Source organism: Strix uralensis, chromosome 2 (genome assembly GCF_047716275.1).
Source record: "Strix uralensis isolate ZFMK-TIS-50842 chromosome 2, bStrUra1, whole genome shotgun sequence".
Taxonomy (NCBI): domain Eukaryota; kingdom Metazoa; phylum Chordata; class Aves; order Strigiformes; family Strigidae; genus Strix; species Strix uralensis.
In genome coordinates, this window is record NC_133973.1 from 48938516 (window position 1) to 48964259 (window position 25744).

Sequence of the window (25744 nt, forward strand, 5' to 3'; positions counted from 1 at the left end):
GTGGGGGTAGATCCAAGGGGAGGGTGGGATTTGCTAGTCTGCATGAGCTAGAACTGCTAACTGCTCCTGGCTCTTCCTCACAGCAGCCAGAAATGGATGTATTTGTTCTCCAGTGCCCGGAATGTCTCTGGTACTCAACGTACAGTTTCATGATGAGCAGTGGAGGAACATCAGGTAGATGGAGAAAACAAGAAAACAAATCAAAAGCAGATTGCTGGCAACTCAGCGTGACAGCTTCTTACTGTGAAAAGTTGCCCAGGGCCAGTCTGGCTGCAGGATGAACCAAGATGAGGAGTGAGTCAGCATTTCCTAAAGGTATCCAGTGAGAGTAAACTAATTGGACTGAATATCCTGACGAGACCTGGGCCAGCAGACACGCCACCTCCACGTTCCACCTCCTCCCTTGTCAGGCCGGTACGGAGGGCAGCGACATCCAACAGCACTTCTGTCATCAGGTTACTGGGGGCAAGGGGTTGCCAGTGGGTCACACGTGCCACTCAAGCGGGATGGCCGGTGCCGGATGAGCTATTACCAAAATAATTCCCACATGTGCAGTTTAATTTAAGGGGGCTGAAGCAATCCTAGAGCAGCGGGAGAAACAGCCTTATCCCCACCACTGGCCCGGGCCAGCTCCACCAGGGAGCAGCGGGTGGAGGAGCTGGGGCAGGGTGTCGAGGAGGGGCAGAGCCCCCCGCCCGGGGCATCGCCCTGCGCTGGAGCTCACCCATCCCCGCGGGAGGGGAAGGGAGCCGGGCTCCCACCAGCCACGAGGGCAACAGCGGCACCTGCGGGGGCTCACGCCCCAAAAGCGGCAGCACCGGGAAACACATTTTATTAATTTTGTTTTGATGACAGCGGTACACCACCTCATTCAGACTCAAGGTTTGGTGGGGGCTTTCTGGGACAGCATAGTAGCACTTAGTAGGTAACCACCTTGCTGAAAAACATTAAGGCATTATAAGAAGTTTAACAGACATGAATCCTTCACTATAAAAACAGGCATTAAAATGGATTTCGAAGACGTGCCATCCCTGCCTTTCACTTTTGCAGACTTGCTCATAAAGGCACATTTCAACCAAATGAGGGACTGAATCACCCACACCCCAGTACTATACAACATGAGCTGAAAAACAGGGAGCAGAAAAATAAGCTGAAGTGCACTAAAGTTGCAGAGGACTGTGTCCCTCAGAACAACGCTTGATCTCAGTACTGGCATCAAATAGACTAAACGTTCATTAACAGGAAAATATTTTGAATTTTATTTTTTCACGTTATTATCAAGTACACAATTACAATAATGTCACACATCCCTATATGATTCTATGTATTTTGTTTTTTTCTTTTGTCTTTTTTACAAAGTGTACAGAGGGAAGGACGTATACAATATTTAACAGGGTATTTTCTACAGAACAATAATTTATATTATGTCCTTGTAAAAATCTGTACCTTTTTTAAACATTAAACTGAAACATCCATTTTATAGCATTTGCTAAGCAAATTATTTAAGAATTAAAACTAACCTGTAACTAATGTCAGTACATTAACAATAACTATAATGTCATTTTCTCTTTATACAGACAAATACATTTTACAAAATCCACTTGACCAAACCCTTAATATTAAAAAAAAAAAAAGTTTCAACATTGTGCTTTAAAAAAAAAGTGTGTATGATTCCAGGCTACGTAAGAGAAAGAAGATGTGTAAAATTGTGTTCTTTGTCTTTCAGCTTATTTAAAAAAATAAAGTTCAAATGGCTAAAATCCTCGGCAATGTTATGGGAATTTATGCAGATTTTGTACACTTTTCAGGTTTCCAGTTAGAACACGCTTGAACATAAAAGAGGGGGAAAAAAAAAAGTCGCAGGAGGGTACTCTGCAAGACGCAAATGGAAAAATCTCTACTGGGTGTTACTGCATCTGATTTGGCAATCAGTAGGCAAGAGACAGCTACGGCCATGTAGAAAATCCACTGACTTCACCGGGGATTTCAAGGAAGGCACAGTGCAGCACATCTAGGTATTACACACTACAGGTTCACGGCCCGTTAGTAGTAATATTACACAAGAGCATGTTGGACAAGTCTAGGGGCACCGTCACGCAGGCATCAAAAGAAAAAAAATTATACAATAAAGGTAGTGACATGGCATTTGACTCTCCTGAACTGCAAACTACACACAAGTATTTAGGCTTACAGTGAAACAGATGGGCTGAGCACCAGGAGCAGGGCTCGGCAACAAAACAAAATACAACAGGCTTAGCAGATGCACATCCGAAAGGAAACATTTGTCCCTTTATCACCCCAAACCTGAAATCATCACTAAAATTCCTGTTCGATTTTAATAGGAAGTTTACCTGCCTAGAAACAAAGAGTCTACACTGGGCCAGGCTCTGAACCCTTTCCATTAGTGAATTGTTGGTTACAAATCTATCCTAATCTGGCAGGCAGCCGGGTCCGAATTCTGCAATCCATCATCAACCACTGGCTTTGGCGGGAATGTGAGCAAGGGGAGTGGGGCTGGGTCCTAAAATCTGGCATGTAATTAAATGGTTTGGGGTTTTTGCTCCACAGTTGTTGTTAAGGTACGTGACTTCGTGCTTGGTACATTTATGCTGCAATTAGCAAATGTTAGGGTGCTATTTTATAATAGTCTTCAGGTGGCAAAATTGCATATAATAATTGTAATGTTCTCCCAGCTGTTTATAAACAGATTAGAAGAACTGGGTTAATTCTGGATACTGTACTAATTAATAAACAGCGGCTTAACACATCTGCTAATGGCTCAGGAAAAACATTCAATTTAGAAACAGTTCTGTTACTATCATAAGTTACTTTTCTTATTAAGCATATCTACATTAAAACATCTCTGCTCCTTATGAATGCATCTGCCTCACTCCATCACCCTCTGAAGCTCTCACTGTAAGTATCTTGTTTGCAAAATCGAGGCACCTCTTGGTCTTAAATTTTATTCTAAAACAACTCACAATAAAAATGTGACTTGAACCACAAACTGTTCTTTCAAAGAAATACTAATACGCATAAAAGCATTGTTTGAGGTATGATTACCAGCACGTACAGACAGTTGTGATCTATTAACTCTGCAAACGGAACAACAGTATTTTATGTTTCCAACATTAAGACAGCTATAAATTGAAAAAAACCCAACTCATTTGTAACACGCAAAACCTTTAAAAGACAAAGAAGCACAGAACAATAAACGTAGTATTTGAGCACACTTTTAAATTCGCCAAAGATAACAAATGCCCCAAACCATTTTTTAAAAATTTTTCTCTGAAACCTGAATTAAAACGCAGAATAGTTTTCCGCAATAAAGTTAGATGTGTAACTCCTCAAATGGAAAATAGTTAACCTGCTACAAAGTCTGTATAATCAAAACAAGACAATCAAGGTGGGCCCTAGTGACTTTATCTTCAACATCACAATTCCCCATTTTATACACACCTCTGACAATTTCATCAAGAGAAATTCCATATTTTAAAATTCACGACAAAACTGCATTAACATGGACACTGTGAGTATCAACGAGGTCAGTAAGATAAATATACTTAAATAAACTATTACGGTTGAAAAATTCAGTAAGAGACGGGGTTTACTTTATTAAATGCAACTTTATTGTTGCCATCTTTTCTTCATTTATTAAACAAACTGAATAGAATTCAGAACACGCTATTGAACAAAAGGTATAAAAGTCAACTAGAAGCAATAATCCTATTTTTATACAGCAACAAATCAAATGCACAGTATGTTTTTTTTTTGTTGTTTTTTTGTGTGTGATCGCAGGTGATTGATTGGCTTTAAAATAAGCTAACTGCCTGAAAGGCAAAATTCCTTTCTAATTCCAGCCGTAAGTCTGTGAAAGAGACTTTAAGGCAGCCCAACATCTTTATGATGCCGCATAATGTGCTGGTTCTTCTCTGAAGGCCTTCGGAAACCTTTCTTGCAGTACTCACAACGGTGAGGGTAGTCTTTTGTATGAATGGAAATAACATGCCGTTTGAAGCCTGAGGCGTCTGTAGTGCTATACTCACAGTACTCACATTGATAAACTTTCCTGCCACTGTGTGTTTTCATGTGTTTTTTCAGCTCGTTTTGTTGCCTAAAGCCCTTTCTACATCTCTTGCACCTGAATGGAAGATCCTTTGTGTGAACTGAGAGTATGTGGCGACTCAGAATGAACGGATCTGCAATCTTAAAGTCACAATGTCTGCATTGGTGCAATTTTTTACCCTTGTGAGCCGCCACGTGTTTTTTCAGTTCCGAAGGCCTATGAAAGCCTTTATCACACATATCACACTTATGAGGGTAGTCTTTCGTGTGGACTGAAATTATGTGTCGTTTCAGATCACTCGAGTTTGAGCTCTTATGATCACAATGCAAACACTGATGTGTTTTACTTTCTTGATGCATAAGCGTATGCTGCTGTAGCTCTTTGGTATCTGAAAAAGTCTGGAAACAAATATCACACTTTAATGGCGTTTCCTTACTGTGTTTAGTCTTTACATGAGTTTTCAAGTTAGAAGAGTCGGCAGATCGGTATTCACAATATTGGCACTGGTATGGTTTTTCACCAGTGTGGATTCGCATGTGCTTCTTGAGCTCTGACGGATGGCGAAATCCTTTGCCACACTCCACGCAAATATGAGGAAAGTTCTTGCTGTGGACAGCTAAAAGGTGATGACTCAGTAATCCTTGTTCTGCTGTCTCATAATCACAGAATTTGCACTTGTGCATTTTATTAACTCCTTTGTCCCTGTGCACCATCTTGTGAGTAAATAAAGTTCCTGCATGAGAGAAGCTTTTCCCACACTCATCGCACTCAATAAGCTTTTCTGTTTTGTTGGTCAGCTTATGACTCTCCAAGTGGTTATGTAAACTTATTTTTTTATTCGTAGTGTAATCACAGTCTGTACATCTGTATTTCTTCTTAGTAAGAAGGTGCTCCGGGTGGTTTTTCATGTGCCTTTTCAAGAAACCTCTAGATTTAAATTTCTTTCCACAAATCATGCAGGGATAGACTGTCAACGGATGACCATCAGGGCCAATGATTATTGCTGAAAAACAACACAGAACCCTTTGTCAATATTATACAACAAAATTACACTTCAGTAAATGTTGTAGTTCAACCTTAACAATAAGCTGAATTGTTAAATAAGATCAGACACATACACTTCATAATAAACAAGCCTGTTACTGGGTTAGGTAGAAGAAATTGAGGGAATTACTACTTTAATTCATTTTTATTATCAGGAGAAAGGAAATACTGTTTTTCAGTGGAGACAACCAAAGCATCACCCAGCTGTTCTTCACCTCAAATAATTCTACTTTGAAGAATTCTGACTGAGTTCACACATTAAATACACGCAGAAACCAACACTGGTGCAAAGAACAGCAGCCAACTCACTGAACTGAGTACTACATAGTAAGCATAGCACATGATCTTCTTTGACTTTCCACGAATCTGTAGATAAAGTTTAATCTGGCGGTTTAATCATCTAACGCTGACTACAATTCACATGTCCCCAAACCAACACCTCCTCTTGTGCCATCTGTCACAGTTACAATCTGAAGAGGTATCAAGCAGGAATCAATGAGAACACATTTCACATACGGACACCTCAGAGCTTTAGAACTTACTTGCACTCATCCATCAACCTGATTTGTTTACCCTGAATTTGTCTAGGCATGCTAAAAAGCTCTCTCTTCCAAAAAGGGTTTAGAAGGAGAACTGACTAGGTAGCTGGAAATAGAAAAAGCAAGCTTTAAGATTAAAATTTGCCTAGTTTACTGATTCAGTACTCGACAAAACAGAACTCCTACAGCTAAGTCACAATTTGGAAAGAAACTTTTAGTTAGTATCATTTAAGGCAAGGCTACTAAAGAAAAGTCGTGTACTTTTTCCACTTTATCAGACCAAATAAATAATTCAGACCATAATACAGTTTAACAGCAGAAACCAAATGCCAAAGCAGCGCATCTGTTCTTACAGATGCAAGTAAGAACACCAGCATGAACATCAAGGCAATGTATTTCACGATTAAATCAGAAAATGGTATAGAAGTTTCACTACCAAATGTAATATATAATGTTCAGAATTTTCCAGTTCCTATTGAGCTGATATAATGAAATGTATTGTTCTATGTATTTTCAGTAAAGACAAAAAGGGTTTTTAAAAAGCACTACTACAGAACACTGTTTATCTAATATCGCCTTTAAAAAAGTTACATTAAACATTAAAATTGGTGTAGGAAGTTAAGTATATAGGTTTTTAACCTTTTACTACGATACTGATTTTTTCCTACATCAGAGATGGTTTTCTTTAAAACACACCCCCCCCACTCCAAACCAAGTACATATTTAACACACTCATTTATGATGTAGAAGTGTTGTTAATGAAATAATTCCCCAAATAATCACTGTTTTTTACAAGACATTGCACATGCTATCAGCAAAGTACATCTGTTTATGGATAAGTGCCCAGAGGAATGAGAGTACAGCCAGCCACCACATACTCACCTGTTTGATACTGCCTGGACTCAGGTCTCCTTTTTTTCTTTGGTTTTTGCTTAGCCAGTCTCCCAAGTCCAGCTGACTCATCTATGTGCAAAAGAGCACTTGCAGTGCCGTTCCGACTTTCAATGCCATCATTATTATTACCTAACAAGATAAATTAAAAAGTCACCTACCGTCATCACTCTCCAGATTATCTGAGTAACAAACTCTACAATGATAATAAAAGAAATTATAAACTATTATCTGGACATTTAATCAAGCCATAATGATGTACAGGATGAGCTAGAAAACATCTCTGTACGTAACTTATGAATTACGTTTGGTATCATGAACCTGGAAGCACTGGCTTTGTTAATCTAATTTTACTAATTTTAATGAGTACACAATTTACAGGAATTAATGGTTTTTCATTTCACAAAGAGTTCTCCTTCACATGCAGTATTTTTTGCATTTCTTTGGTTGCTAATTATGCCCAAAATGTTTAACATCAGTAAACAACGGTATGTCACAATATTTACTGTACTCAGTTTACTTCTCAGTCCTGAATCACATTCATGTGTGAGCTCCCATTCACTTCTGGACATCTGAATTCACCTGACTGACGTTTCTCACACATCAAGTTTTCAGAACTAAACAAGTGTTCTGAACAGCCCATAAACTTGCACGCAAAGTACACTACTTACTATTTACACATCTGATGCTTTAACACTTACAAATTCTTTCTACTGAGAACAAAGAGCATGCTCAGCATTGTATAATAGAAAGAAGGAAACAATCTTTGCCTCACAGAGCTTCATGTTTAACACAAAAATGGTATCACTGGATGTAAAACAAACGTGAAAATTACAAGCAAATATATTTATATATTTGGGAAGGTATTTATTTGCAATCAGTTTAACATTAGTGATTTAAGGGCATAAGCAAATTTTAATAACAAGTTTTGTGGTTAAGTATTTACTTCAATCAAGAGAAGGCAACAGTTCCTAGTGAAAGCAAGGCACAAAAATAAGACAGGAAGATTGAAGTGGAAGAAAGTGCAAGATGCTCAATAGCTGTTCCCATTGTAGAGTGCTAAGAATAAATATTCATGATTAATGTAAGAAGACTCAGAGCCAGGAACAGGCACGTGCAGAGCCTGAAGATTCTGATCTATATGCTAACTCAAGTGTTGCACAGCAAACATGGCAAGCGACAAATGTTGAAAGCAGAAACCCATTTCACATCTTACACGTAGAAAGTACAGTTTGCAACAGGTGCATGAAGAGTCCTTCTAGAGTATAACACAAAACAGGCCCCAAACATTCTGTAAGACTAGAATAGAATTGCAAGAACTTGCTGGAATATCAAGCACAGTGGGACTGGGCTTTGCCACAACACGGTGACAAAATCAACATTTTAAGATGCCATTGTTACCAGCTCTTAAATGCTCTTTAAGTGGAGAAGAGTTCTGATAAGTGCAGATGACAAACCTCTGCCATTTTCATCCTTTATTATTTCTTCCCTTCCCCGCCACCTCTCACCTTGCATGCTAGGTTGCTCAGAGCTGACAGTGCAATCACTCCACTGCTTCCCACATTCTTAAATTCTCCTTTCAATTCCATCTCTCTGTTCTTAATACACCCTGCTCAATTTTCTCCTCCTCCAAAATCACTGAATGTTCAGTCTACAACTGTTGCTTTGAGTTCACTTAATTTCATTTTTAATTCCCACTCAAGCTGGCTTCTGTCCTTTCCTCTTCACTGTAACTGTGCTCTCTAGTGTATGGCCAAAGATAAGGCTCTGGGTGCACTACCATCCATCTCCTAAACAACTTTTAACACGTGCTGCTCCCTGAAATCTTGCCCTCCCTTGACTTACATTTGTGATTCCAGCCCCCATCACATTCCCAGCACTCCCCTGCCATTTGTCTGCTGGCACCATCACCACAATCCACATCATGCAGACACATAACCTAAGTTTTGTCCTCTACTCCACTATTTTTTCTGCTTTGTTTAGTAAGAGAAAGGGGCAATGCAGAAACATTTCTAAGATGAGATTTTGGTCTACCAGCTTATGTAAGTTGTGGAAATCAGTTTGTGTACCAGTTGGTGCTCAGATACTAATGATCAAGAAAAATGGTTCTGTATGCTGGAAACACTCTCAAGGTTTTGCTATAATTTTAAGATGTCTCCCTCCAACTTCTTTTTTGTTAATCAATTAATTATTTCCATTAGTGAGATCTCATATTTATACATTCCTTCTAGAAAGCACTTAAACATGGCTAGAGGTCAGTGTTGCTTTTCACTGAATCTTACATATTCCCATCTGCTTCCCCCTCCCCGCCCCCTTCCCCCCCCCCCCCCCCCCCCCCCCCCCGTATTCAGTTCTATTCCCAAGCCAGCCCTTACTGTGTCCTAAAACTGTGAAGGACAGATGTACTTGAGATACAATTTTTCAGCTGAAAGCTCATGTACTTGCCCTTCTACATCATGAAAATATGGAGGAAAATGCCTGTTAAAACGGGAGTTAAAAGCCTGCCTTACAGCTTCTCTCTTCTTCTCTTTTTAAGGCTCATTACGCCAAGAAACCGTTCTTAAACTAAAATTTTAAAAACAAACACAAAACCACAAACACTCCACTACCTTGCAAAAAACAATCCCTGACATTTTGCTATAAACAGTGTCACCAGGAAGAATTCTTTATTACCTACCATAAGCTGCTGCCCACGCTATAGGCATGAAAGTTTTAATTTCAGTGTCATCAATTTGCTGTTCATGGGCCACTGCTGCATCCTCCTCTCCTACAATCACTTCCATATAAACCTCATCAGCTATTTCTGCAACATCTAAGAGAAAAAGAAGTCAAGAAAAAATTAATAGGAACACTGTACTGCTGAAAGTGAAAATCCCTGTTCCCAAATGAAAGCCACCTACTTACTTAAGTCTTCATCTTCATGCTGAGAATCATTTACAGTCATGTAAACCATTTTCTCCCTTGGAATACGAATACTGCTATTTTGATCAAGTAATCCAACTGCGTGGTCATTCTCTGGCTCGCTCTCCACAATGTCTACTGTGCCCCCTAATTAGGAAGACCAGAGCAAAATATTTTAAATACACTTTGTTCAAATTCTATGCTAAACGGCAGAAAATTGAAAGTTTGTCACTCTTTAACATTAGACTCACAGCTCTTTACAGATGACTTGAGAGAAACCACAGTCTCTAATTACGCAAAATTTCAAATGTCAGGTTGGAGTATTCTAAAATGAGCGTTATTTTACCTAAATCATCTTCTCCAGGATCTGCTTTGAATATATAGACCTTGATGACTTCTGGACAAATGCCATCCACTTTACAAGAGCCACTTTCTGACTCTGCTTCCATGGTAATTTCAGCAGAACCTTCGTGTTCTATCTTACCGGCATCGTCCACTACAAAAACAAGTTATTACAATTACCCAGCCATATACAGACAGACATATATGAAAGACTTTATTACTTTATTACTCAAATTTGGAAGCAGTTTATAATTAAAAAGTTGTGATAAAGAACCTACCCACAAATATTGTTTTCATACCCTTGAAAACAACAACAATAAACACAAAAATAAATTCAAGCCGTATCTTCTAGTTAAGGGGGAAGTGCAAGAGTGCTACAGAGATATGACTAGAAGCATGAGCACACCACCAGGCAATGCTAATAGGGAAACAGTGATCTGCAGCAAGATGATGGTAGAAAGAAACTGCATGTTAGTACTTACTCTGTGGCATAATTTCACTTATTCTCAGTTTTAATGGCTTTCTCTTTCACAACTAATAAGCTTTTAACTATTTTTTTCAAAAGCATTATCTGTTGCTCAACCCTGTCTCTGAATGGAAGTGGTACTGCTGCTGCCAGTCAGACCTGGTTCCTTGCAAAGCGGTGTTACTAATGCTTCTTCAGCTGACTAGAGAGGACACCTAAATGAAAACCACAGGAAGAAAATCCTCCACTTTTCTCATCCACTCAACAGCTGAGGGATCCAGCACAGTGTCAAAACACTGCCCTGACGCTACAGCACTGGTGAACTCATTCAACTGATTGTTCACGGCGCCCTCACTGAAAGGGACTCGCACTGGATTTTATGCTATAGTAGCCCTATATACTCTCCTTATTATTATCTCCAATTTTGTTCTCTTGCTTTCAGAAGTGCAACACCACGCTTCAGTCTGAATTGCCATAACTTGCCTAGGCCTCCCACATAAACATGGCTAACAGCCAGCTTTATGAGGAACACATTTCTGATTTTTAAGACTTACTCTACATAGGCACATGCACACCACCCCCCTTCTTATTTTACCAAGCATGGGTTTTCAAGAAAAAAATACTAAATATGCATTCACAAAAATCAAATTCAGCATCTCAAGGCCTTCAGAGAATCTCCCAGTTTCAGAAGCCCCAGAAGTTTCTCGAGTCTTGAGATAAATTTAATAATTCTTAACGTGACAGCACACTTCCGTAATTTTTGACTTTAGTGTTTATAAAGTCACTTTTGGAGGCTGACATGGCTCCCTCAGAGCCGTGTATAACTTCAATTCATGACAAGACATGAACTTTATACTAAAAGAAGCCTAAGAACTGTCCCGTGAATGCTGTAGAATTTTTAACTACCATGCCTAGCACATATAAAATACTTAATAAAGTATGTTCATTTTACTGGCACTCACTAAACTATCCTCATAACTGAATCACAGCTTTACTACTCAGTAACTGCAACTCTTGCATTTACTTTAGGATCTACTTTAAAAAAAGAAAAAAAAAATCTCAAAATGTTATTATTATTCTTTTCCTGCTATGAAGTCAATAAATTAGGCTTTAAATTAGTTAAACTAGCACATGTTCTGTCTCATGTATCAAACACAACTGTATTTAAGTACAATTTCTCATCATTATTCACCCAAAAATATGCATAACATTAAATTATGAAGCACTAAAATAAATTAATCGATCTCTCTCCTCACCAAAAGAACAGCAGAAAAAACATTAAATGCTCTTATGCCAAGTTCATGATCAATGGTCACTGTACAGAACGTTTCAAGCAGTAAGATGTTTAAAAAATTATTTTGTGTCCTGGGACAACATAACATCTTGTAGTTGAAACCCCAAAGCATTTCAAAACTAAAAACCTTAAGATGTTCTTTTGAATCATGCTAACAACGCAGTTCAGTTATTGAGCAGACTTTCATAAATTCTTGGGCATATGCATGAAACACCAAACGTCACTGGAACTCTGACAAAAAGAAAACTTGCTTTCGTTCCTACACTAGATCTATGTAGCTGTTCTCCGTTAACTTGGCTGTTTCCAGTGTCACGCACGTGTACTTGGAAGACTTTCAAATCAGCGTAGACTGATTTTACACCGCTGAAGCCAAAGGGGAAGTCTGCCACCAAGCTCAACTGATGCTGGAACATACTCAAGAAAGGAAATTATGGCTGAAGCAATCAGAGAGAAAACAAACCTACATGCACCATGTGAAACAGGCTGGTGTCTTTTAACCAAAACACAGTTTTTGATTTCCATACATATATGGAAGGATCCACTGATAATATTCATATAACAGAAGAATTCTAGATTTCAAAAATATGCTCCATTTACTCTCTGAAATAAGTTCTCCAAGGTTCAAAAAATCTTTTAAACATGATCTTAAAAAAATCATTACACAATTTAGTTTGTTTATCCCTGATTTCCCTCTACATTCAACAGTGTTTTAAAACATGTAACAACTGGTTTTAAATAGTTCTTAACAGTGCCATTACACTGTAGGAAAATTGATCTGTAGGAATATTAGGCCAACTTTTCTCATCCAAAAGGAAAAAATTTCACTCTTGACAGGTGGAAATACTTGAAAAACTACAGTCCCTGAAAGACTTGAAAAGTAATAGTATTTGCAGTATAGTAGCAAATGGGTAACAGGAAGGTAAGTGGGAGGGCAGAGGAAAAGTTAGGAAAGAAGATAAAAATCGGACGAGACAAACAAGGTGAAAGAGAATGGGCATCTATCACACAAAGCAACCTTTCCATGGTATTTTTTTCCTATGTCTACTTATGTATACTGATGAACTGATATTCTGGCAGTATTTATGAAATTTGATTTCTATTTAACACTTGCCCTATGTTTGCACATTCTCCACATATCTCAGACTCACAGTCAGAGAAAACGATACTCATAAATACTTGACTGATCAATGTTTGAAGGAACTCTGATGATTGAATTTTTCATTCAAATTCACAGCCCATCAAGGGATCTCACAAATACCATGCATGACTGATCTTCTCTCACATTGTTGCTCTTTGAAATGACAAAAAAACCCAAAACAAAAGTACTTAAAAGCGTTAGTTAAGCATGTAAGAGACCACTTCGTTTCAAGTAGAGATGCTGGGCAGTTACTAAACTAAGCACAAGTCACACACTAGAAGAAAAATTTAGACTAGCATTATTCCAATGCTGTCATACCCTGTGCCTCCATTTAATTAGATATTAACTGAACACTAAAAACTTTAAATGTATAGTTTTTCTTCTCTCTACTAGCTGGTAGCTTCAGTAAACAAGTGAATTCAGACTAGTGTTCCAAGTTAAAAAAAAAAAAAAAATTATTAGAAATAACATTATTTGAAGTAAATTGCAAGAATGCATTCTATGGTTAGTTTGCTGACATTCTTCAGAGACTTCACGGATGAGAGCAACCTGCTCTTTGCATACTATTAAGCTGTAAGAAAACTAAAAAACGTATGCACTTCTCCAATGCTGCAATAATTGCTTCCATATAAAGATAATGCTTGAAATTTTATTAAAAGCACAAACAGATGAGAAAGGTGTCACACAACATGGAAGATGTGCCATATTTAAAGCCTGTCTAGTTATCATTTACATTACAAGGATATCAACAAAAAGGGACCAACAGATTGAAAAAAGGAATAAAGAGTAAAGCAAAGAAATACATGATGCAGGCAACACTAACCACAATTGTTTGTTTAATGTGTTCTATCATGATGACAGCATTTGTCTCCTAGAAAATATTACATCTAATAAAAAAAAAAATCATATAATGTCATAAACTATAATGCCCAATGAATAGTTATCTCCTAGATCTTTACCCTCCTATTAAAATATGTCCAATGGCATTTCTGGGACAGAAACAAGTTCCTGTGCTTTTGATAATAAAAACAGTATTTAAAACCCAGCTGAGGCCAGTTTCCCAATATAGGAGCATAAATGCTAACCCAAGATCCTGCATACTTCATTTGCTTCAATCATACATCTTTTGTTTAACCATGACACATACTTTCCCCCAAAAGTTGCTTTTAGTTTTTTTATATGCAATATTTAGTGGATCAGCAGATACAGACTTTTACGTATAGCCTTGCAGTCTTTTACTCCTAACTAGAAAAATGCAAGTATCTGTAACTGTCTTTATTTTTTTAATGGTTTTCATAAGCTTCTACATTTACTCTTTCCTTCCATTTCTCCTATATATGGCATTAATTAGGAAAATAAAAGGGTTCTAAAAGATAAAATTCACTTAAGCACTAAGAAACCTTCCATCTTTTTCAAGTACACACTGCTCATTGCTAAGAAACACACCAAAACAATTCTTACATTCTAAGAAAAAGTCTGTCTCTACACCAGTTTAACAGATCTTAAAATCTGTCTATGAAGCAATTAGATGAGAATTTTGTCAGCCTTTATGTTTCCAAATTATTCTCTCTGCTGCTAAAAAAAATGCATATCATGGGATATTTCCCTGCTTACAAAATAAACAAGCCTATTTAACCATTCTTAATGAAAAAGGCTGCTGATAACTATTGTTTTCTCTAAAAGAGATTAAAAGCATGCCGTATTCCCCAAACAGACTTTGTTCAGTTATCTGTGATAGAAACATTTCACTTGTACTGCACTTGATAGCTAAGAATTCCTAGAAGTTATTTTTACCATCCAGTTACTTCTTAAGTGGCAAATCAGGTTTCCTAACCTGTGAGAAAATAGAAATCTGTTCTATTTTGATTTTAATGCCATTGCCATTACACATGAGCAACAGTATACCCTATGCGTCTGTAGCTCCCCTCAGGGCAGCAATCTAGCAGAGAACTTCCTGAGCTCCAAACTGGTATCTAACTCTTGTCCTTTTCGTCCTGCTCCCCCTAGCACACAAACCAGACTAAGCTCTGAGGCATCACTCAGCCCGAGGGAACTCTCATCTCCGTCACCTCTCACGGTGACCTCCTGAACAGCCTTGGCAGCAACAACTGTTGGTGCCAGCGCAGCAGCAAGTTCTACCTCACAGAAAGAAATACGTGATTTCCTGCACCTTTATGAACCTCCAGGGAAAAAAAGAGGGAGGTACTTATTCATGCTAAAAAAAGCAAATAAAGGCATTTTGTTTTCTTGACTAGAAGTCTACTGGATGGTCTTAATGAAGGCATGAACTTTATGGCTTTGTTGATCAGATCCATTGCTTTCAACTTAAACATCCAACAAGGATGAGAAAAGATAGGTTTCAACCTAGACCTATGAAAAGATGCAATCATTATTCTCTCTGAGTACCCTGGGTTGTGACTCCTGTAATGAAAAAGTGTTAATTCAGACACAACAAACAAAAGACATGTCTAACTCAGAGTGAAGTAAGGATATGGATGGACATTAACATAGCCCCTGTATTTGCAACCATCATATAACTTCCTAAAACTGCAGTTTAAACTTTGTGAGGCTACCCTCCCCTCTCTCCAGGCCCCCCATGTCAAAACCTCCTTTGTGCCTCACCATTTTTACTGCAATTAAATATATCACAGCACAACTTTTTGTCTTATGGAACGAGTTCATGTCTTACTTTGCCAAACTGAATAAAATCAGACAAGCAAAAAATCTTCGTTTCTGTCTTATGGCCAGGTATAAGGCATTACTTTCCTTGGCTAGAAAATGCAGAGGGTTTTTTGTTGTTGTTTTGACAAACATTAGCTAATCTCACCATTACTGTTTCACTTATGGAGAAATGATTTTCCAAGCCTTAAAATTTGCTACCAAATAATTAGTAGAAGTGTGAGCCAGAATACAATTTACCCTTTCCTGACCAAACTCATGAACTGGCTTGTTATGGCATATGTGAAAGAAAAACTCATTTATCAAACCTCCTTGAATCCTTTTCAAGCTACTAACTAGTAGCAGTTTGCATTCTTTGTTGAATGAATACCTGATTCTGCTCTGCCTTTAAGGGCCCCAAATCCACCATGGACCAAAAATGAAGCTTAAGGGCAAAGACAAAGTATCCAAGAAAAAAGTTGAATACATCAAAAGGTAAGTGATACTATAAGCTGTGCCAAGAAACATTATCTTGGAAATTAAAAAAGCAAAGGCGTATCAATGCAGAAGCTAAATTAAATCTAAATGGGAAAAGAAATATTCAAATACTGAGTTTATTGAAGCAAAGTCACAGAATGAAACCCACAGGGACTGTACTCTTTTGAAAAGATAAACCAGTCTGAAACCAAGAAAGAAGGTAGAAACACAACATTTTTAGAAGTACACATAGATTAGTAATTTCAAAACAGGTATTTTCAGGATAAAGCTAAGAAAATTATCTTATTTTATGAAAATCTCTGTAGACTCAGATAATTAAGAACAAAAATGGAAATGCTTAAAGAGAGCCACAAGATAAGAAGAAGATAGCAAAAAGATTTTGCCGGTAACTTCCACTGAATAATATAGACTGAGAAACCTATGGCAGAAAGAACACAAAGTGCCTTGCAAGTAACTTGCCAAAAGACAACAGGCAAAAGCATCCTGAAGAACACAGTCTAGCTCCCAGACCTGTGAAGCAGCTACGTTTGGCTACTGTAATGGCAGACAAGATTACATTCCAACATCTGCCCCAGCAGTTCAGGGAGGTTTGCCAGAATCAAGCTTGAATTTATAGGTTAGGATGAAAAAAATCAAAAACTAGGCTGATGTTACCACCTTTTAAAAACCACCTAATACTAAGTGCAACTGAAGAACTGAGACAATCAACAGAGCGATAGACACATATACTGCTGATGCAAAAAAAAAAAAAAAAAAAAGGAAATTAATTCAAATAATGTTTTCCATACAATGAAGAGACTATTTGGAAAGATAGTCTTTACTTGAGGGAAAAGCACTAGACTCTGACTTCACAACCAGAAGAACTTGTTATGCAGGCTTTAAACACAGTAGGTGGTAATAGGGAACTTCCCTTTAAAATGAACTGTAGAACATACCTCCCATTTTAAACATAAATAGAAAGGATGCATGTTTTGTAGCAAAATGATTGTTTTAAATGGCTTATTTAAGGTTCTGAATCTAAACAAAGTACACTGCAAGACTATCAAGAGGCATTTAATATTAAATAAAATATGAAACTGCAAAAATACACGACTGAAAATGGAGAGTATCCTAGTGCAACTGAACAATTGAATTCCCGTGTTTTCTGTCAGTTACAACCTGTTGATGACTGGTACATCTAAGAAGACCTCCTAGCTGGGTGGGTATTTCAGGAATCATGGCATCTACCAAGACATTGTGTCCTCATTCAGCCACGGGCAACAGCTGAATGGGACATGTATCTACCCACTCCTCTCACTTGAAATTACAGACACAGTTTGCAAACTGTTCTGTGACAGCAGCCCCAGAGGCCTCACTCTGCTGCCCATGCTGCAGGATGACAACCTGCAGGGGAAGGGTGAGCAGAGAGACAGGAGCAACAGCATCTTAAAGAGCTATAGTCAGGGATAAGAAAGAGGTAAGGATCACCACCAGAGTCTTTACACAGTCAGGCCTCAATTATCCGTAGGTGGATTATCCACTTTGTTGCCTAACTATGATGCAGGTGCAGAAACATTTGAGCTGCTTTCATCTGATCTCACTCAGGTCCAGAATCAGGAAGTTACATCTGTATGATACTGTACAGAGTGCATTTATTAGTCTGGATAAATACTATTTCAAAGAGCAGCATCCCTGACCTACTTCACCTCAGTATGAGCTTGCAGCTTAATTTTACAATATTTTGTGTTATCTGTATTTTGCATTATCCCATTTCATTGTTTTCCCAGATAATAGAGAATTAACTGTACCTCATATAAACTCAAAACATGGCTGCACAAGGTTACTCAAGGAACTCAAGAGATGATAAATTAAGAAATGCAGTGATCCTAGGTAAGGAGAAGCAACATTAAAATCCATAAGTACAGAATATAAAATTAAAACAATACATTTCAAAAAAGTGTCCAAAAGTGAAAAAAAAAAAGTAAAAAAAAAGTAACTGAAGCAGAGCATGAAGTATACCTCATCAATGAAGTCGTTTAATGCTAGACAACACACAAGTGCCTGACATGGCAATTAAACAAACCAGCCTAACAAAGTTTTTCTACTTCTATTAAAAACAAATGTTCAGCAGTGACGCTCTGATGTTCCTAGGTGCTGCACTGAGTAATCATTATAATAAGTAACATTCTTAAGAGTAAGCTCTAGTTCACACAAATGGACATCTTCAGTAGAAAATAGCATTGATGACATGCTCTGCTTTTCTCCACCCTCTACTTTAAGTCTTTGGAAATATGATTCAAATGGATTGTGCCACTGTTCCTAAGGGAGATTAAGATATTCATGGTTGCTCCTCAGCTATGAGCAGCAATAGCTACTCTTTTTGTTAGCAGCATACCACTGTCCTTTGCTTAATCAAGAGAAGAAAACACATCCTAACAGCAAAAACTATGTTGTTGCCTGTACCTAACTATAAATTGGGTTGAAGGGGTGGGGACTGAGCAAAAAGCAAGACAAGGATAACCAATTGTCATTTGGACTTCCAAAAAAATAGGTGTTTTTACTTTCCCTTTTCCATGAAATAATTTTTTCTTCTATTCTTAACATCTTGGCAGTAATCTTAGTAACCTGCATATATATGCATTTTCAAACAATGTCACATTTATTTTCTTTCAGTTCTTACTAAGTATATGGTATTCAGTTTACTGGAATTCTTAACTCTTTTGTTCATATGCTATAAAATGCTACAGAAATAATTTATAATCGGACATACATTTGCCAGTATGTCTCTCCATTAGCTTCACCAGGATTTTTAGCTAGTACATGTTCCTAAAAATACCCCCATTTGAGATCTGCAAGATCTGCATTTCATTAAATAATACAGAATATCTGGTTTTGATACTGTCGTAAGCCCTCCCTCAGGTATTTCAAGCACCATCCAGGCCTGTATCATAAGAATTTGGATGACTTTACCCAGACACTTACAGGAAATCATAAGGTAATCTTCACAGTTGCCCTTCTCATCTTGATGTTCCACAGGGATCCCATTGGCATCGATCACTGCCTCTGATGCACAGTCTGCCACCAGGACTTCCTCAGAAACAACATCTGTTCCCAGGGTAGCACTGACAATATCTGTTTCTTCAACATTATCATGAACTACATGTTCTACATGTCCAACTTCAGGTACATGCATTGACTCACTTGTCAGTACATGTTCTGGTATAGACATTGCTTCTGCTGTAATGTCAGAAGCTAAAACATCATCTGGGACAGTGCAATGAGCCAAAGAAACCTCTTCAGCTACGTCTGTGTCCAGCACTTGTTCAGGAATAATGACAGTTTCAGATACATCTGGCTCCTCCATGATGTCTGGACACTGAACATCCTCGATAACAACATCCTCAATGACATCTTGGATTACTACAGAATCTGGATCATCAGGAACAAAATTATGCACAGTTATATCTGAGTCGACTACATCTGAAACAAACACTGTTTCCTGTACTTCCACAACAATCTGATCTCCATCCATATGTGCTGCATCAGCTCCTGAAAAACACAATTAAAATAGCAGTTAAATTGTAAAACTAATTCAGGTGAGGTGGTTAATAAACGGAATTACTTCTATTTTACTTCAACTTTTACACAATGCTGCAATTTAGTCCAGCAGGCATAATAGCCCATGAGCAATTAAGACAGGCAGATATATGGCAAGCTGATAAAGCAAGTCTTCAGTATATGCTAATATAACGAAGATGAACAACATTTTCTCTCCTGGAAAAGATGACCATTTTTAGACTCTCCCCCAATATCCAAACAACTATTACTTGACAGAACAGTAGCTCATTCATATTGCTCTGAATAATAAAAACAACCTAAAATCGAAAGCGACTACTCTGTACAAAATTGTAGATGTAGCACAGCACTTTTAAGCAACGACAAAATAAATGACAGTCAATTGCATCTAATGCAAACACTCTTATCTACTTATTATCTCCTGACAGACCTGTTGGATCAAAAAATGCATTTGGCTCATGTGGCTGCAATTCAAGCCCATCTTCATCCATGGCCTTTAACTCTCATCAGTCACAGTGTCTGTAGAAGGTAAAGAAGAAAGGTTATTTAACTCGTATTATGCTATGAAGGTTGCCTTTGCCTGAGTTCTGAAAAGCAGAAATTTTGGATGCATTGGAAGCTAACAGATAACAACTCTTAACTTTAAGATGGGCCAAATTTCACTCAGTGTACCTCCATCTGGGTTCCAGAAATACCACCCTAGAACACCAAACACTCCTCTGAATAAGAGGAGTTCCAACACTCCAGGTCCATTTCTCAAAACCCCAAAGCTCCACAAACACAGAAGCAGCTGATACAGGGATATGGAAATATGATTTCCCTGTAATCTTACAAAGAAAAAAAAAATAAGGCAAAGCCTAGACAAGTTCACACTCAAGTCTTTTTTGGATGGTGAGGAATACAGCACTGTCAAATCAATAAAGCTCGATAAGGTAAGTTAAAGGTAGACAACTAATAATCTGAAATGCACACTGCTTTTGATGTCCCCTGTGTTCACACTTGGGTAGTCAGGAGGAAGTTACTCTTATGTCACTTCAAGAATTGAAATCATCAATGTAAACTGCTTCCAGAACATAACATTGTATGTTTTCGAACCCCAGATGTGTGAATATTTTAAAAACTCCTGCCCCAAGACAAAGCACCTATTTGCTTTTGTATTAAAAAATATCACCATTCTCAAAAATTACTAAATGTCATATTCTACCAAACTACTCTGAACAGAATGTCAACGTTTCTTCAATGCATAACAACTTGATATTTCAATCTTCTTAACAAAAGAACCAAACAAGACCACAAAGTTAAAATACTTACTAAAATCTGGAATTGCAATCTGAATTTTGCTGCTTACATATGTGCATCACAATTAGGATCAGGCAAACCTAGTTGTGTAAAATGTGATCTAACATAAACTAGTACTACTCCCTTGCACTTAGTCCAACTAGTTTCCTAAGTCCAGAACCAGTAAGAGGCAACAGAATGTTGCTACACACTTCTGCTTGTGTTTCTGTACAAGCAGAAGATGCAATTGCCCTTCCTCCAAACATTTTTCACAGTGACAGACAGAAATCTCCCCGTTACTGTGATACTTTCACAAAAGACCTAGAGAAACATTAAGATTCTGCCCAGGGTTCCCATAAGAATCACAACCTTTCCAAATTATGTCACCTAACGTTTATATTAAGTCTTCATTGGAGAAACTGCTACACAATGACATATATATGCAAAGACAGCAGCGCTAACAAATCACTGTGGTGTCCAGCTGGACATAAACCACCTCACAATTATTCTGACTGTCAAGCATTTCTGTCAGAAGCACGCACTATTAACAGGAACAGCTCTTCACACAGATGTTTTCTTCAGAATCAAGAGCAGAAGAAAAGTGTTTCTCAGCCTCAGATACAAGACATAGCTCAACTGATGGCAATCAACTTCTGCCATGCCACAGAAACAAGAACAGACTAACAAGGTTTCATACAGTCCTTTAAGCAAGGATTATTCATATCCAAATTGGTTTACTTCCATCTATTCAGTATATACCTAGCCAGCCTATCACAAATGTCTTTCCTATTCATCTTGTCACCTTTTCTGTGTTGTCTTCAATGTTTAGCTTCTTTTCTGATGCTGCTTCTCCAACTTCTTGTGTGCCTATACCCATACTATGTTCATTACCTCCTCACCCGCTCATTTCATCTCTCCAGCTTGTAACTACAGCACACTCCCATCATTCACACAAAACTGTGCTACTCATCAATTTGTAGCAAAGATTGTATCAGCTGTTTAGAGATTTTTTTTTTTGGAGGAGGCAGGGGGAATTAAGGGTTGGTGGAAATAAATTGCCTCTCTGCTCAGGCAACACACACATAAGAAGATAGCACGCGCTGTCCAGCTCTCTGGGAAAAGTCAAGACCCTGTTTCTACCTGTGCTTTTGAGGATTGTATCATCATACATACTAGCCTCTGATCAGCTGGGATACAACCAGCCTGAAGTGTCAGTTCACCACTAGCTACTGGAAGAACTGGCATTCATTTTCTCCGCTTCATGCTTTCATCACCCACGTGACCATCACTCCACCACAAATTCCTATGTCTTATGATTCATGCGTGTACTTTCTCTAGCCTATCCTCTCCCCAAATTCCTGTCTCTACGAGTGAGGATCTCCTTCATCATCCTTCTGTCTATCCTCTTCATCCACAAGACCCAGCGGCTGCCACCAATACCTCCCAACTTCTAGAACGTGCCTACTGATACCATCCCTTCACTGCTACTCTCACTGCTGCCCAGATTCCAGGCAACAGATGCTAAAAGCAACAAGTCTCTGGGTTGTTCACGATGGTGAAGTTTCATAAAGACACTGCCACCAGCAGTGACAGCCCAGCAGACCTCCAATCGCACATTCTGCGTAACAGTGTGACCTCTTCTGTACTGGCGAGGTCTTTTCACCTACAGGGGCACAATATGCTGCAAAACAAAGGCTCAGGTTCTACATAAATGGAAGAAGTTTCCTGGGCACATGAGTTTTCAAGACTGATTCTTAAAAAAACCAGATTTATGCTTTGGTACTTGTTCCAAAGAAGAAGAAAAAAACACCAACCCTTTCACTGAATGAGTTTCTTCCTAAATATGGTTTCCCATAATGTGCTTTTGCACCCAGACCCAACCAACAAATTAATGTACACAAATTCTTTCCCCTGGGCAGGACCATAAAGACTTTAAAAGTGCTCCAACAGGGCACAGACCCCACCTCCACAGAAATTTGCTGCAGAGAGAAGATGCACGCACCTAAAAAGAGGATCTAACTGGTCTAAAATGATAAAGGTGCCTAAATCAAAATCTGCAGTCCGAGGTGGCATCAAGGCATTTGTCCTGGATGGGGGGAAAAAACCCCTAAAAATTTTCTGAAATGAATTCAGGGTTTGAGCATTCTAACCAGCAGATGAAAAAATACTGGGTTTCTTCCTACTTGCCCTTCTGAGCAGCAGGCCAGCACAGGGGCCCAAGATTCAACTACACAAAGGAAGGTATGCCACATGGTTCTGCATCAAATGGCAGCTCCGTGATGAAGGCACTCTTCTGCAACACAAGAAATACCAGAGCTTCTTGTTGGGAGCACCACGCTGAACACCTTCAAATTACTTGGCAAGCGCCCTACGCTCTGTGGTACCATAAGGCTAAGAAGCAATTCCAGCAGTTCATTTTCCTGCAAGATTTCAAGAAGGGCAGAAACTCCTCTCAGTTCTTTCAAAATATTCCAGCCAACACTTACCTCAGGAGCAGGTTCTGGCACTGAAGCAGACAGAATCAATTTTCAGTTCCGGTTTGGGAACCTAAACTCTCAAAGAGAAGAAGGTGCCCAGCCATGTTCCTACACTTAGTCCTTCTCAACACCTAAATCTACGTGGCTCTTCGTTCACATCTCAGTAATTCAGGAACTGCTCTTCTGCCACTATGACAGAAAAAGCCTAGGCACCTAAAACCAGGTTTTATACCTCTGAAAAGAACTAAACATATACATCTTTTACTTAGCTTGGGTCTACGCCAGCTTTACATGGATCGAGAATTAGTACATTTCGTTTGTAAAGTTAGCTCTTACAAATTGATCTTTTACCTATTTATTCAGAGACTTTGCTGGTTTGGGTTTTATGAAATTTAAGGCAGTATTTTCAAGTGGAAGGACAGATAAAAATTTATATATTGATCGAAGAAATGGTATTAAGCTATTAGCAATAAAATAACCTCCCAAAATAAAAATAGGTATTTTCTGTAAATCTGATCTTGAGTACAATCAGTGAAGAGAAGCAACACAGTGCACTAGTCTTGCCACTTTACAAATCCTTGACTCAATAGGCCTAGCAAGGTAATCAAGATGAAATAAACAGACGAGCTGTCAAGTTTTAAAGAGAGAGCAACTTTAAAAAGAGTTCCTTAGAAGAAAGGGCTTTAATGTGCTACAGAAACTGTCAGTTTCTCTGCTCTCACCAAAAAAAAAGGAAAATGGGAAAAAAGGAAAAAGATAAAAAGGGTAAGCTTCAGAAAAGCCATCCTTATGAAAAAGAAATACATAAGGTAGTCCTTTGCCTACTCCTAAGGAAAGAACAGTACATCTGTTTATTTGCAGTAAGGGCATAAACCAAATACCCACGCATCAAAACTCTGACCCTTCCCAGAAAAATCAAGGCATAAACAGCAAAAATTCCCCACGTTCAAGCCCCAGCCCCTACCTACGCTGAGATGACTTAGTGTAGAACCATAACCAAGTTCCCATCGTGCCTTGCTACATCACATTAAAAATTGCAGCACGCCTTGCATGTCCCAATTGGGTTAGAGCCCCGAGCTACCCGAAGCTTCGCAGTGGTTATGAGACGACTGTGGGCTCAGTCTACACTATTGCTGCAGTGTCACAACTCTCCCTACGTGACCCACTTATGGAGAATGCAATGTACACACACGCTCTCAATCACACACACATAAAAGGTAAAAGAATTGTAATCCTATAGAATCTAATTCTTATCTGGGAAATAACCCCCATTATTATTATGTGAATAAACGGAAGAATAAAAACGATGTTACAAAAGTGACAGTGTAATCATTTAGCTGTTTATTTCTTGATGCATCTCCCTCAGCTTTGACAGGAGAATCAGTACTGCTGTTTTCACTGTGATTTCGTAAAAAATCTCAAGTCTTTTCCTCTTTGTTGTAGTTCAGTGATGTGGGTATTTGCAGAAACTGGTTAAAGAAAAGGGTTTTCTCCACATTTCATAGGGATGTTGTGCATCAGACGACACCCAAGCTAACGCTTAACGAAACCTAAATTAGGGAAATAACCCGTCCCGGGCGTCCCTTTGAAACTACTCTCCACTCAGCTGGGGGCCTCTGCAGGAGAGGGAGAGCCAAAGGGGAGGAGAAGCCAGCACCAAGGGGGGGCCCCAACGGAGTTGGGGGGCCCCGCGCCTCCGCACACGGCTCCTGGCGGGGCGGCTGGCCGAAGGAAGCGGAGGGCAACCTCCCACCGCTGCCCAAAATCCCGGCCGGCCGGGAGGAAAGGAGATCGCGGAGCTGGTGCCCCGGGCGCCGCGGCAGGAGGGGGCACGGCTGGCAGCCCTGGCGCGGCCGCACAGGAAGCCGCCACGGGCCGGAAAACGCCGAGCTCCCCTGCGACTCGCTGGCTGGCAGGCGCCGAGGCGGGGAGGAGGGAGAGGCGGGGGAGAAATGGGGGGGGGGGGGGGGGGGAGAAGCGGGGGTGGGGAGGCTGCGGGCTCTCCCTCTGTGGAGCCTGCAGTCCAGCGCTGCGATGAGCGGGGCCAGGGGCTCCCCCCTCCGGCCCGGCCCGGCCTGCGCGGAGGCACGGGCTATGGCGAGCGATTAATTCAAGATGGCGCCCGGCGCCCTCCGCCTCCCCCCCCCGCGCGCCGCCATTTTGTCTCCTCCTCCAGACACTCTCCGAACCCCCCTCGGCCGGGCCCGGGGCCTGGCACCGACCTCGCCCGCCTCCCCCTGGGCCCGCAACCACCCCCCTCCGCTTCCGCTCCCCCCACGCCGCTGCCCCCGCTGCCCAGGGCCGCGCCGGGCGTGCGGAACCCGCCGGCCCGGGCCCTGCGGCCCGCTCTTTTGCCGGAGCCCTGGCGCGGCCTAGCTGCGGCCTCCTCGGGGCCTGCGCTGCGGCCTGGTGCGGGCAGGGGAAGGCCCGGGCCGGGCCGGGCGGCGGGGCCCAGCCCCGGGGCTGCTTACCGTGCGGGTGGCGGGCGGCGGCGCTCGCCTCGGCGCGGCCTCTCTCAGCGCGACTGGGCCGAGCGCGGCGGCGGCGGCGGCGGCTGCGGCGGGGCGGGCGGGCGGGAGGGGAGGGAGGGGCCGAGC

The 25744-nt window shown here is 40.0% G+C and overlaps 1 protein-coding gene across 3 annotated transcripts; it reads right to left on the bottom strand.

The window, feature by feature from the left end:
• Positions 1–1235: 1235 nt before the first annotated feature.
• On the bottom strand, positions 1236–25720 carry ZFX (zinc finger protein X-linked). Of its 3 annotated transcripts, XM_074858594.1 has the most exons (8): positions 25619–25720; positions 19823–19911; positions 18799–19365; positions 9788–9937; positions 9445–9588; positions 9218–9352; positions 6532–6672; positions 1236–5069 (listed from the first exon to the last, which is right to left on the bottom strand). In XM_074858594.1, the coding sequence occupies exons 2-8, from the start codon at positions 19881–19883 to the stop codon at positions 3883–3885; spliced, it is 2385 nt and encodes a 794-aa protein (XP_074714695.1). In that variant the 5' UTR covers positions 19884–19911; positions 25619–25720; the 3' UTR covers positions 1236–3882. The 3 variants fall into 3 exon arrangements, with proteins under 3 accessions (XP_074714695.1, XP_074714697.1, XP_074714696.1); XM_074858596.1 differs by lacking the exons at positions 18799–19365; positions 19823–19911; positions 25619–25720 and adding an exon at positions 17625–17700; XM_074858595.1 differs by lacking the exons at positions 9218–9352; positions 9445–9588; positions 9788–9937.
• Between the last annotated feature and the right edge of the window lie 24 nt (positions 25721–25744).